The sequence below is a fragment of the Manis pentadactyla genome, chromosome 4 (genome assembly GCF_030020395.1).
Source record: "Manis pentadactyla isolate mManPen7 chromosome 4, mManPen7.hap1, whole genome shotgun sequence".
Classification (NCBI taxonomy): Eukaryota; Metazoa; Chordata; class Mammalia; order Pholidota; family Manidae; genus Manis; species Manis pentadactyla.
Window position 1 is genome coordinate 138,770,855 of NC_080022.1, and position 14,585 is coordinate 138,785,439.

The 14,585-nt window shown below is 39.9% G+C and overlaps 1 protein-coding gene across 5 annotated transcripts in view; it reads left to right on the forward strand.

Moving 5' to 3' along the window:
- The window catches only part of ZZEF1 (zinc finger ZZ-type and EF-hand domain containing 1), a 111,127-nt gene that overhangs the window by 77,233 nt on the left and 19,309 nt on the right, over positions 1-14,585 (forward strand). For all 5 annotated transcript variants that reach the window (XR_008997192.1, XM_057501014.1, XM_057501016.1 and 2 more), the window contains exons 37-44: positions 159-328; positions 3,013-3,163; positions 4,570-4,709; positions 6,874-7,151; positions 7,817-7,991; positions 8,577-8,709; positions 12,706-12,905; positions 14,398-14,517. Coding sequence is in view for 4 of the 5 variants with exons in the window: in XM_057501014.1 (XP_057356997.1) it covers positions 159-328; positions 3,013-3,163; positions 4,570-4,709; positions 6,874-7,151; positions 7,817-7,991; positions 8,577-8,709; positions 12,706-12,905; positions 14,398-14,517 (1,367 nt within the window). In the remaining variant the exon portion in view is untranslated. The remainder of the gene's footprint in view (positions 1-158; positions 329-3,012; positions 3,164-4,569; positions 4,710-6,873; positions 7,152-7,816; positions 7,992-8,576; positions 8,710-12,705; positions 12,906-14,397; positions 14,518-14,585) is intronic.

Sequence of the window (14,585 nt, forward strand, 5' to 3'; positions counted from 1 at the left end):
TGGTTAGCCAGGGATGTTTGTACTGAGTACTCTTTGGTTTGGTTTGGAGAGAACTCAGCCATCTGTTTCCATTCAGTAGAAAAGTGATTTATGGCATTTGTAGGAAAGAACCTTTGTTATAAAACTATTAACCATTCTCTTATTTGCTTCCCATGTAGGTCTTAAAGCTCTAGCTCTTCTTGGTATGTTGCCAGATGGTGACTCTACTTCAGAAAATCAGGCCCCACCAGTTACTGTACCGACCAGACCATCAGAGGAGCAGCGAGAGAAGAAAACTGTCCAGGTTGCTGAGGAGCCAGCAGACACCAGCCCTTTTGTGCACTGCAATGTAAATAACAGTTCTTTGCAATGCTCATCACAGGTTGAACTCAGAGAGAGCCATCCACGCCAGGGAGAAGAGCCAAGAGGTTAAGGGTACAGACTCTTGACCCAGAGTGCCTGGGTTCAGACCCCTGCTCTCTCAGACTTGGGCACCTTACCACAGCCTCTTCACTTCACTTTTCTCATCTGTAAAATGGGGTGATAATAATAATGCCTATTCCATAGGGTTGCTGTGAGGATTTACATACATTGTGCATATTAAGTTAATGTATGTAAAGGCTTAAAACAGTGTTCATAGTAAGTTCCATATCAGTGTTAACTACTCCTGTGACCTGCCTTCTGGTGATTTTTCTAAGGACTGAACAAGATGATGTACCTTCAGAGATTAGTTCCTGGCCCATGGTGAATACTGTCTATGTGAAGCTGTTTTTATATTCAGCCAACAAATAGGTGACACTAAGGGCTTATTATTTAGCAAGTAGACACAGTAGTTTACATATACTTTTAGAAGTAGAAGAGAAGTTTTTCTGGATCCAGGCATAAGCTGTGATAGCAATATTAAGTAATTAAAGATGGTTTTGTGGAAGAGTGCAACATAGCTTCTGTGACGCCGCCTCCAAACCTCGAGTTGATGCTGAAGTTGCCCCTGACTTTGCCTCAGGAACTGCTGATGTTTCTGTCCTCTGTCTCTATCATGTTAACTAGTTCAAGGATCCCATTTGGTGGTTACACCTTTTTTAAATTGTAATTTAGAGGAAGACAGGAGCAAAGATGGCTGGCAGAAACTTGGAAATTCTGTTAGTTTCATTCACCCAGAGAGCCAGCACAAGGCAGGCGACATAATCTTCAAGCCTCTCTCTGAAGTGCTGACATTTTTTACCACAAAAGCCCTTCTCTCGCAAGCATCTTAACCACCCACAGATTATGGTGAGACAGAAAGAACGTTATCACCAGAGGCAGGATAAATCAGCAGTCTCCAGCTTTGAGTCTGGGAATAATTGTTATCTTCCTATGAGTTTCCAGCACCTTATACTATGCCATCCATAAGCACTGTGGATGGTACTACTTATTCATTTATTATTCATTTATTTTTATCAGAATGGACCTGATTTTTTTTTTTATTCAGTGAATTGAAATCTGTTATGTTTCATTCCTTATTTTGATGCTCAAATTGTCCTATGTTTGGCCTGTGAAAGTTTCTTCCAGCTGACTTTTGGGTCCTTTTGGTATGTGTCCACTGTTTTTTGAGCACTTCCTTAATTTTTGGCTTAGAAAGATACTTCAGGCTTATCTTAGGCCTTCCCTGCCTAGCGACGAGACTGAGCCTTTTTCCCAGGGGCTCCCAGGGCACTATGTTAATTCCTGAGGTGTTCCCACTTTTGGGGTTTCTTTTCCTTCAGCAGCTGGATGCACCCAGGGCTTCCTACCTCTGGCTCAGTCACTTCTTCTAACAAAGCTGCAGTTTCCAGCACTGTCCCCACAACAGAACCTGAATGTCCCCACTATGCTGGCCCTGAGGACCATATCACATTTGGACCCTGAGTGAAAATCACTTGTTTTTGTAACTCCCACATGCTTCTAGCCAATCCCAGACCCTATTAAGGGTATCTTCCCTCTTTCCCTCCCTCTAGTGACTAGAGATACCTTTTATTTTAAACAACCAAGAAACCAACCTCCAACCAGAAGCCCCATCTAGGGGCTTCTGTCTACAGCAGCCTCAGGCCAGTAATGAGACCCCCTTGGGTGCCCTGCAGTGCAACCGCCATGGCCCTCTGGAGCCCTGTGCTAACAGGGAAAAAGACCAAGACTAAAGTTATTAGCCAGAACTTTGGAATTACATTGTTTCCACTAAGGGCTCATGGTCAGAGAGTATGGTATCAGAGGTGTTTTCAGAGGCTGCATTTCTAACAAGGTAAGTAGCTCTCCCAGTCCAGGTCCCTTCCTTGGGAAACGTTGAGGTAGGATTGTTGTTGATGTTATAGTATCCAGGCAGGGGAGGGTGAGTCAGTTGCCCCTGGGAGATAGCAGGATCTCCTTGTGAGTGTGTGAAGTTGTATGGTACTCCACCTTGGCTGCAGGGTGTCCTGGCTTTCCCAGACTTCCTGGAGCTGGGGTGCCTCCACCATGCACAGAAGACTTCCAACGTGGCCTAGTTTCTGTGGCTCCTCTGTGACAACAGTGCAGGTGATTTTTGAGTAACTCCTAAGTAAACTCAGGCTGAGGTCTGTCCCCTTGCCAGTCTGGGCAGTTCACCAGACTCCTGAGCCCAGAAAACCCTCCTAGTTCCAGTGGGAACCCCTTTACCGAGTCTCCATGCCAAAATGGAATTCTCAAAAATATCAGCTTAGTGTGCTAGAAGGAAATGCACACTTTTTAAATTTTTTCCACGAGAAGAGCTTTCCATGCTTGGCTTCTGAACGCTATGTAGAATGTACTAGAGGTTTGTAATGGAGCCATTGCTTATGTGACTGCAGGCTCTGCCGGGGATCTGGAAGATGTTTGGGGAATGTGATGCAATTATTACTGCCTTAATTAGAGGATAGATTGATCAGAAATGAGGAACATTTTCTAATGAAATTCAAAAGTATTTTAATCTGTGAAGACTGGCTAATTTAAAAAATGATAGTATTAATGAGTAAACTTTTGTTATAAGAAACCTTAATTCCTTCACACTCACCACTTTGTTTTCAGGGAAAGAGAGATGTTCATAAGGAAGTCAGAACTTTTGATTGCAAGCAGAGAAATAAGGCAGCTGAAGGTGTATCATTAATGAAGGATCCTTTATGTCAGACTCAGATTTCAGACTCACCTGCAGATGCTAGCACACCTACAGGACTTCCAGGTAAAAACTGACTGACTGTTGGTGTCTTGCATTTTAAAATGCACACCTACCCATCTTGAGATGTCTGTTGCACACTGAAGTCAGCTGCCTGCCAAGGGTGCGTGGTTTCTCAGTTCTGTAGCAGATGGTGTTGATAACACTTTGAAAGTCATCTTCCCTTCACTTTGCAAGTCATCTTCCCTTCACTTTGCCTGCTTTCCTGCCTTGCTTATTCCCTAATTTACTGAGTGCCTTCTATGTGCCAAGCACTGTGCTAGAGCCTGCAGATGAAACAGGGACCACATCAGATAGACAGACCCAAAGCTCCCACTTTCATGGAGCTTACTGTCTGGGAGGATTTAAGACAAAGGTACAGGTAACTAATTTGAGGTGGAAAGTGATTCTGTCCAGAAGAGAGGTGTAAGAAGGGGTTAAAAGTGATTGGTGTCTAACTAGAATAGATTGTATCTACAGAAAACCTTATAAAGGAAGCGCTGCAGGGGACCTTGTAGGTGTTAGGACCTGCTGTGGAGAAGGGCATTCAAGTCAAAACAACATGAGCAGAGGCCCCAGAGTGGGAAACCCCCAGGTGAATACAGGAAGAAGTCCCTTTGGTGGGTGTGTAGACATGGCATGGAGTGCTGGATGGTAGAACTCTGGCACTGCTGTGGAGGGCCCAGATACCCGCTTGGGGATAGCAGCAGCCAAGGTCAGAGCTGGGTTTAGGAAGATTGGTGGGCCAGGAGATGGAGGTGCTATGGGCTGAAGAGACTGGAGCAAACCTCAGCCTCCTCCTTAGGCAGCCCAGGAAGGCAGGCTCTTTCCCATGTGTCCACTCTGTGGTGGAGGTTAGGTTAAGCATCGGGCACCCTGCCCTGTGGAGCCAGCTCTCCGAAGGGTTTGATGACCATCTCTGCAATGCGTGTAATTCTAAGTTCCAGAAAACAGTCCGACAGTCTGTGTCAGTCCAGATCATCAAAATCCACTCTGGTCTGACTGCACTGAGGATCAGCATCCTGGTTAACATACAGTTTACTCATTCATCAAGTGTATATTGGTTACCCATTATGCTCCAGAAACATTTCTAGGTGCTTGTGATATATCACTGAAAAAAACAAAAATGTAGAAGGGAAGACAGACAATAAACAATAAATAACAATGATAGAAGGTCACTAAATGTCATGAGTACAAAAGAGCAGGGTCAGGGGATTGGGGAGTGCAGAGGGAGTGGGAGAGATGGGAGGGCAGGCCGTACATTTAAATAGGTAATTAGGGTAGGCCCCCTTGAGCAAGGTGTGTTCAGCAATAGGCTTTTAAAGTCATAGGATTATTCTGTAGTGGCACAGGGACAGTACAGTGTTTTAATTGCTTCTTTGTACATATGTAGAATCTAGTAAAATCTGAAAATTTGGTGTTTTACAACTCAGATGCTGACAGTTCAGAAGCATCATCTCAGAAGCCCATTGAGGAAAAAGCAGTTATTCCAAGCCCAGAGCAAGTGTTTGCTGAGTGCTCCCAAAAGAGGATTTTGGGATTACTAGCAGCCATGCTACCTCCCTTAATGTTGGTAAGAGACAAATGTCATTTTCTTTTTTAAAGAGGGATGGTGTTACTAGAATGAATAATCCTAAAATTTGCAGGGACCCAAAAAAATGAATAGCCAAGCAACTTTGAGAAGAACAAAGCTGGCAGTATCACACACCCTGATTTAAAACTATACTACAAAGTTATAGTGATCAAAACAGTATGGTACTGGCACAAAAAAATAGAACACATCAATTGATGGAACAGAACAGAGAGCCCAGAAATAAAACCACACATATATGGTCAGTTTATCTATGACAAAGAAGGCAAGCTCACACAATGTAGAAAGGACAGTCTCTTTAATAAATGGTGCTGGGAAAAATTGATCTCTTTCTTACATCATACCCAAAAATAAACTCAGAATTTGAAACCATAAAACTTCTGAAAAAAACATAAGCAGTAAACTCACTTTTTTCAATTTTTACAAATTTTATTAGGATAGTATTCATTGTGAATATACCAACATGATTAATTTTTTTGCAGATGCTGATATTCTATTTTTAATATTTTTTTTGAAGTATTGGTTTTGCTATATAATCTTTTAAACAGTAAACTCTTGAACATCAGCATTTATAGTTTTTTTGGGGTTATGTCTCCCCATGCTAGGGAAAGAAACGCAAAATTAAAAGTGGGACTCCATCAGACTTAAATGCTTCTGCACCATGAAGAAACCATCAACAAAATGAAAAGGCAATGTTCTGAATGGGAGAATATATCTGCAAATGATATATTTGATAAGGGGTTAATATCCAAAATATATATAGACTCATATAACAACACCAAAAAAAATCCAGTTTAAAAATAGGCAGAGAAACTGAATATTTTTCCAAAGACGTACAGATGGCCAACAGGCACATGAAAAGGCTCAACATCACTAATCATCAGTAAAATGCAAATCAAAACCGCATTGAGATACCTAGTATCAAAAAGACAAAAATGACAAGTGTTAGTGAGGATGTGGAGTACAGGGAACCTTCAGGCACTATTGGAAGAAATGTAAATTGGTATAGCCACTATGGAAAGCAGAATGGAGGTTTTTCAAAAATTAAAAACATAAATAGTGATAGGACCTAGTAATTCTATTCTGGATATTTACTCAAAATGAAAATATTAATTCAAAAAGATATATGCACCCCTACTTTCACTGCAGCATTATTTACAATTGCCAAAATATGGAAGCAACCTAAGTGTCCATTGATAGATGAATGGATAAAGAAGACATGGTATATATATATATATATATATATACACACACACACACAATGGAATATTACTTAGACATAAAAAAGAATGAAGTCTTGCCATTTGCAACAACATGGATGGACTTAGAGGGTATTATGCTAAATGAAATAAGTCACACAGAAAGCCAAATACCATGATTCCACTTACATGTGGAATCTAAAAAAACAAAACAAATGAACAAATAAACAGATGAAGATTCATAAATACAGAGAACTGGTGGTTGCCACTGGGGAAGTAAAATAGGTTGGGGATGAGTAAAATAGTTGAAGGGGATAAAGAGGTACTTCCAGTTATAAAATAAGTAAGTCACAGGGATGAAAAGTACAGCATAGGGAATATAGTCATTAATTCTTTAGTACCTTTGTATGGTGACAGATGGTAGCTACACTGGGATGGTAAGCATTTTGTAAGGCATAAGTTGTTGAATCACTATGTTGTACACCTGAAACCAATGTAATATTGTATGTCAACTATACTTCAATAACATAAATTCTTTAAAGGCAAGCCCTTTTTTTCAGAAGAGCTCAAGTACAGCATCATTACGAATTATGACAATATGCTTCATGCAGGTTGAACAAAATTTATTGAAAAAATATAAAAAATTAAAAGAGGGATGATGGTATGCATAGAAAAAAATGTTGGGAAAGCCATATACTGAAAACAACTATTAGTAGCAGTCGTCTGTATGTCTTTGAGGACAGGATTATAAATTACAAGTAGGATTATAAAATGATACCTGAAAATGTTTATTTTACAGTTGATCACACATAAGCCATTTATGAAAGACACTGCATAATTCCTTTGACTCCAGGTCAGTTGTAAATAATTTATGGAGGAACTGGAGTATAGAGTTGGTCTGAGTACATGGATTTATATTAAACAGATCTTTCTCCCTCTCTTGGCAGGATCCCACAGTTCCCCTGATAGACCAGGAGCACGTCCTCCCACTCATGTTTCAGGTTGTCATCTCAAACGCAGGCCACCTGAATGAAACCTACCACCTCACCCTGGGTCTTCTCGGCCAGTTAATCGTCCGCCTTTTACCAGCAGAGGTAGATGCTGCAGTGATCAAGGTCCTCTCAGCCAAACACAACCTGTTTGCGGCAGGGGACAGCTCCGTTGTGCCAGATGGCTGGAAGACCACCCATCTGCTCTTTAGCCTGGGAGCTGTGTGTCTGGACAGGTAGTCATTCTGCCCTACCCTGCCTTGGTGTTCTTTTCTTTAGTCAGTGGTCTGTCTGTTGATTAGTATCAGTGTGCTTCAGTGCTGTTGTTGAGGAATCTTTTGTGAGACTAGAATTAGTTTTATTAGCAATACTGTCAACTGACATGTGCTTAAAACAGCTGTGTAGTCTAGGTGCTGTCTGTTGATTCATCTTTCTGATGATGTATATTCTGGTTTGTTTTTTCCTGAGAGCAATAAGTGTAGGCTTTGGGGTTGAAGAAAATAGATCTACTTTTATTATAAAAGTAACATCATCACAATAACAAATTTAGAAAACAGAAATGAAGGAAAAATTCACCCTGGCTTATATTGTATGAATGTGTTGAGTGCTTTCTTAATATATTTAGTTCTGAGCTTTTTTTCTGTGTGTGAATGTGAGTATGCACAATGCACACCCATGTGTGACTTTTTATAGAGATTTTTAAAAACAGCTGTAGAGAGAGTATGTAAGTAACAGATCTTGATTTTGTTTTCCCACTTACCGTTATATGAAAAGCATCCTAGTAGCTTGTAAACTCATAAATGAATGGCTTTTGGGCATGCTTTTGGGTGTGCTTTGGGTCTGCTCTGATGAACTGAGTTTGGAGCCTGTGAACTGCACTAATGGAGCTCTTGCCTTCCAGCCGCGTGGGCCTGGACTGGGCGTGCTCCATGGCAGAGATCCTGCGGTCCCTCAACAGTGCCCCCCTGTGGCGTGATGTCATGGCTTCCTTCACAGACCACTGCATCAAGCAGTTGCCTTTCCAGCTGAAGCACACCAACATTTTCACCCTACTCGTGCTGGTCGGCTTCCCCCAGGTACCTCACTTTGAAGGCCTGGCCACCTCTTCTGATTCTTATCACACATGTCAAAGTCTTAATAGCACATGTCTCTGGAAGGTTTTTTTTCTTTGCTTATGTGATTTGTATTTATAGTATTTGTGTATTTTCAAGATTATGAGATGCTTTGTTTCAACTTGCATTTTCAATAATATAGCCATTTAATTCATTTTATTATTACTAATAAAATTTGATTCATTTTATTAATTGGCTTTGAATAATTGATAACTATAATATATAAAATTACAAGAAACTTAAAACCCAATTTTTTTTTCACTTTGGCATTCCTCTTCATCTCTTTTGTAATCTTCATTTCTCTCTGCTGGTTGGCACAAAGAGAGAGAACTGTAAAAACATGGCTTCAACCATCAGGCCCTTTAGCTCGTTCTGTGCCAGGCCTCTCCCAGGCTCTGGACTTAAGATATGAGAAGATCCTTATCTTCGAGTGCTCTTTGCAGTCAGGGGCATGAGCAAAAGGGACTGGGCTTGTGTCTAATTAAGAGCGCTTTCCTGTCTCTATGTACTGTTGAGTGGCCTTTTCTGTCTCTCCTAATCATGTTCTAGGTCCTCTGTGTGGGCACCCGCTGTGTTTATATGGATAATGCCAACGAACCACATAATGTGATCATCTTGAAGCACTTCACTGAGAAGAACAGGGCTGTGATCGTCGATGTTAAAACCCGGAAAAGGAAAACAGGTTCCAAGCATAGTTATTTTTTCTTAAGAATGGAAGAAAGTTGTCTTAATCTCTGTTACCCTAAAATCAATGAAGATAACTTGGTTCTTGCCCCTGCATGTGATTTTTTTAAAAAAACAAGTCATAGCTCCCTGAGCTTCTTTACCCTAATCTCTGAAATGGTGTGGTTGAATTGGGATAAATTTGAAGGCCCTTTCCGTGCTGTTACTTTATAAATGTCTTGGTTTTTGGTTGGCCAGATGTTTAGTTTTTGAACATTTAATTTTTCAATTTGCCAGTATCATTTGTTTTCTAATGGGTAATTAGAATAACATATTATGGAGTCAGATGGCTACGTGAATGTAAAATAACTTTGAGTAATTGCATTGGCGTTCATGTCACTTTCCATTTTGTTTAATCAAATAAAACAGTGAAAAAGTCCATTGTAAGTGCCCTTTTGACTTGATTTGCTCAATCCCAAACAATCTGTAGTATCTAACAATTACGTGCCCAGTTCTGCTCCTGAAATAATTTGCTCTGTCATTCACTTCAGCATTAGACATTGTGCTATTTTTGTATATGGTGTGAGGTAAAAGTCAGGTTCTTTTTTATTCATATGAATATCCAGTTGTTCCAGGACTATCTGTTGAACAGACCATTTTTCCTCCATTAAATTATCTTGGCACCTTTGTTGAAAATTACTTCACCCACGTATATGTGTGTCTTGTATGGATTCTGTTATGTTCCATTAAGCTATGTATCTGTCCGTATTCAAATACCACATTGTCTTGACTATTATAGATTTATACTAAGTCTTGAAATCAGATCCTCCAACTTTGTTACTCTTTGCCAGAATTATTTTGGCTAGTCTAGTTCTTTTGCCTTCCTGTATAAATTTTAGGATAAGCTTGTTGGTTTCTATTAAAGAACCTGCTGGGGTTTTCATTGGCATCACATTGAATATATGGATGTATTTAGGGAGAACTGACATCTTACCATATTGAGTCTTTTGACCCATGAGCATGGTATATCTCTCCATTTATGTAGGGAATAAATTTAGGTCTTATAAAATTTACATCTTTAATTTCTCTCAACCTGCCATGGGGTATTAGCTGCCTTCTCTCATTCCTGATTTTGGTAATTTGTCACTTTCCTTTTTTGGTTCCTAGACTGTCTAGCCAGAGATTTATCAATTTACTTGATCTTTTCGAAGGACTAGCTTTTGGTTTCATTGATTTTTTTCTGTTATTTCTCTGTTTTCTGTTCCATTGGTTGATATCTTTATCATTATTAACTTCTTATTTCTTCTTGCTTTCGGTTTAATTTCATCTTTTTTCTTTTTCTAGTTTAAGGTGGAAGTCTAAATCACTGATTTGAGATCTTCTTTGTTGATAGAAGCATTTTAATACTATGAATTTCTCCCTAGGTTTGACTTTAACTACATCTATAATTTTTTTATATGTTACATTATTGTTTTTATTCAGATCAGAATATTTTCATTTTATCTTCTGTTATTTTTTCATTGTTCTGTAGATTATTTAAAAGTTTTATTGTTTAATTTCCAAATATTTGAGGGTATTCCAGATATCTTTCTGTTACTGATTTTAAGTTTATCCTTGTGGTAGAGAACATACTTTGGATGGCTTCAATCCGATTAAGGTTATGGCAACTTGTTTTTTGGTCTGTTTTGAATATGGTTCCATGTGCACTCGAAGAAGATGCTACACGGTGGTGTTGGAGTGTCCTGTAGGTATCATTTAGGTCAAGTGTTGTTCAAGTCTTTTATGGTCTTACTGATTTTCTATTTGTTCTAACAATTACTAAGGGAGGAATGTTGACATCTCCAACTGTAATTGTGTATGTCTGTTTCTCATTTCATTAGGAAATGTCCCTTTCTATATCTGGCAATATCCTTGTTCCAAAATCTACTCTAATATTTATGTAGCCTCTCTAGCTCTTTCTTTTTTTATTACTCACATTTGCATGGTGTGTGTTTTCCCCTGCAAACACTTTAACCTGCATGTGCTTTTACATTTAAAGTAGATTTCATATAGAAAGCACATAGTAAAGTCTTCTTTAAAATCCAATCTGACAATCCCTGCCTTTTAATTGAGGTGTTTAGGCAATTTACATTTAATGCAGTGGTTGAGTTTACATCTACTGTCTTCTTGCTTGTTTTTTACCTTTCTCATCTGTTCTTTTTTTTTCCCTCTTCTTCCCCTGCCTTGTTTTGGATTGAATTGTTTTTTTGATTTTGTTTTTAGTGATTCCATTTTATCTCCACTATTGGCATTTAAACTGTATCTCTTTGATTTTTTAGTGGTTGCTCTAGGGTTAACAATAGTTTACCTTCAAATAATTTTTTAGTGGTTGCCTTAGGGTTTATAATAGACATCTTCAGTGTATCACAGTCTATCCTCAAATAATATTGTACCACTTCACATATAGTGAAAAAACATTATAGTTTTATATTTCTATTCCCACATCCTTTGTGCTCTTGTTGTCACACATTTTACTCTTATATAATATGAACCACATAATACATTATTTCATTATTGTTTTAAAGAGTCATATATTTTAAAAGAAACTTAAGAAAAAGAAAACGATACCTTTTATGTTTGGCCACACATGTACCAATACATTTCTATGGCTCTTCATTCCTTTGTGAATGTTCAGATCTCTGTCTAGTATCATTTTTCTTTGGCCTGAAAAACTTCCCTTAACTTTTCTTGTAGTACAGCTTTGCTGCTACAAAATCTCCATTTTGGTTTGTCCTAGCAAAGCAAAGAAATATTTATTTTGACTACCTCTTTGAGAGGTAATTTTTCTGAGTAGGTTAAAAGAGTTTTTTTCTTTGAATAGTTTAAAGATACTGATGCATTTTCTTTTGGCTTGCATAGTTTCTGCCGTGAAGTCTGCTGTCATTTTCTGTTACTCTTCATAATGTCTTTTTTCTCTGGCTGTTTTTAAGATTTATCTCATAATCACTGGTTTTTAGCATTTTGGTAATGATGTCCCTTGGCATGATTTTCTTTATGTGTCTTCTTGGGGATTTATTGAGCTCCTGCATCTGTGGGTTTATAGTTTTCATCAAATTTGGAAAAATTTTGACCATCATGTCTTCATATAGTTTTTTTGCTCCCCACTAAGAAACTTGCACTCTAACTGGCAAGAAGACAAAATATTTCCAGCACTGTGTGAGCTCCAAGAATTGTTCTGCCTGCTGTTTTTTTGGTAGTTCTGTCCCAGAAATAGGTAGTTTCCTATCTAGATAGTTTCCTTTCATGTTTATACAGATCAATCCTCAGCCAAACACTCATGAGGAGCCTCTGTGGATATCTTGAAAGGTCTCCCACACCCTCTCTTTCTCCATGCATCTCCCTTCTCGATGATATTCTGCTCCATAAATTCCAGTTGCCTTGACTTTCCTTAACTCTGGCCTCTGCCTTCTCAGTTCATTGAAATTGCGGGACTCTGCTCGACCATTTCCACTCCCTGCTCTGCAGCTTGGAAATGTCCAGGCTAGCCAGGGCCATTGGAGGAGTCCCATGGCTTATGGCCTTTCTCTCAGGGAGCATAGGTCCTGTACCACCTATTACCCATTGTCTGAAAACCATTGTCTCACATATTTTTTCAGTGTTTTGCTTGTTTAAGGTAGGCAAGGGTAAATCCAATCCCTCTTACTCAGTTTTATTTGGAAGCGGAAGTCTCTCCTGTGTGTTATATCTAACAGCTTCCTTTAACAACTCTGGAGACAGCCTGTTTGTACATAGTAGTAGGAAAATTAATTACCTCTCTCAGTTGTTTAGTGGATAGATGTTCCATCCAGTACCATTTTTGTGCTCACCTGCAAGCTGTGCTTAAATATAATGGCTATGTTTGAAGCCAGGGAGATTTGTGTTTTAGGTCTGCAGTGTTTGCTTCAGTAAGGCACATTACTAGGGAAGAAACTTAATTGCAGGAAGAATTAACTGTACTTTTTGTGCCTCTCTTTTCCTGCTTGACATCACCCTGCAGTGAAGGACTACCAGCTGATCCAGAAAGGAGGAGGGCAGGAATGCAGTGACTCTCAAGCCCAGTTGAGTCAGTACTCCCAGCACTTTGCCTTTATTGCCAGTCACCTCCTTCAAACCAGTATGGACAGCCAGTGTTCCGAGGCAGTGGAAGCAACTTGGGTCCTGTCCCTAGCCCTCAAAGGATTATATAAAACTCTAAAGGTAATGTTGGGTATCTTCCATTTGCTAATAAATCTGGCTGAGGTTTTAACACATGCAGGGCATTAACTAGGAGGAGATGCCATCTAATTTCAATGGCTGGTTAACAATAGGTTCTTGATTATTTTTAGAAACGGTTGGGGTCTTGCACTAGAGTAACTTTAAGGAAGAACCAGAATTTTCTCAATAATTGGTTTTGTGTATTTTTTCAGTACTGTTTCATGGAACCAGGTACTACTGCCTAATGGGCACATAACCTTGGAAGATGAGAAGAAAAATAGACTGATCACTTTGAACCACAGCTCCTTCTGGTTCATTGTAGGATAAGATGAAAGGAAGAATAAAGGGGGCTGGCATCTTATGGGATCTTTGAGGAATAGGTGCGACAGCTGGGGGTAGGAAGAAGCAGACAAGAGCTGGGTGATAATTGGCATGGAGATGAGAAGCCTTGACTTGAGAGGCACGTGGTTCTTCTGCTCCCTGAGGAGCATTGATGGGGAGGAAGGGACCACTTTTAAGATGCTCTTCCCAACAGCACTAGCCATGAAAGAAGGACTTCATGTGAAAGGTTTGTAAGCTCCTTGACTTTGGCAGCACTGGTGAGGACGCCACAGAAGGACTCAAGCACCACGGGGGAGACTGGACTAGCTGACATTTCAGCTCTGGCCCAGCCCTGAGAGTCTGTAATTTTAGGATTAAGACCATATATCTGCTGTTTGTTGATTTCATGAAATTTAATACAATGTGCTGTCATTTTAGTTGTTTGCATTATAGTAGGAAGGAGAAAATAATCTCCCTGAGGGCAGAGACCATTTTTGTCTTTGAATCCTTTATTTCAGAAATATTTGTTGAGCAAGCACCAAGTGCTAGATGGACTGAGTACGTCATTGATCTAGAAAGAAGGTCCCTGCTTTCATGGGGCTTACAGTCTATAAAATTGCAAGAGATAACAAAGAGCCATGAGTCAGAAAAAGCCTTTCTAAGAAGGTGAAATTTAAGTTGATAGGTAAGGACTCTGGGCAGAGCATCACATACCGGGAGGGCAGCAAACTCCAGGCCCAGGAACAGGCATGGGGTCAGGGAGCAAAAGGAACAACCTCCAGGGCTTCCAGACAGTGCAGAAGAGGGAGATGAGACCGCAGGAGCAGGTGGAGCCTAGGCCCTCTCAGCATGGTCAGGGACTTTGAGTTTAGCCTAAAGAGCAGTGGGAAGCTGTTGAAACGTAGAGATCAGGAGAGGGACATAAAACTTCTGTTCTTAACATAGGACTTAGCACATAGAATATACTAGGCTTCAGAAATATCTGTTGAATGAATGAATTCGTGAATGAACAGACTTAGGTTATAGCTAAGGTTCAGAGTTTCATCCTTCCGGCGGACTCTGGAATTTTCACTAGAAGGTAAGCTGGACTCTGAAAGAGGCTTGCTTCTCCCCAAGTGACCCTTACCTTCTTCACTCTACAGCAGTTGCAAATCGTTCTTTTTCTCTTTGGCAGGCTCATGGTTTTGAGGAGACCCATGCTACCTTCCTTCAGACTGATTTGCTGAAACTGCTGGTGAAAAAGTGCAGCAAAGGGACGGGCTTCAGTAAAACATGGCTCCTCCGGGACCTGGAAGTAAGGGATGAGGGCGGCTCCTGCTCCTGCTGCCTGGGGAGTCAGACTCAGCAGCTCCTATGGCTGGT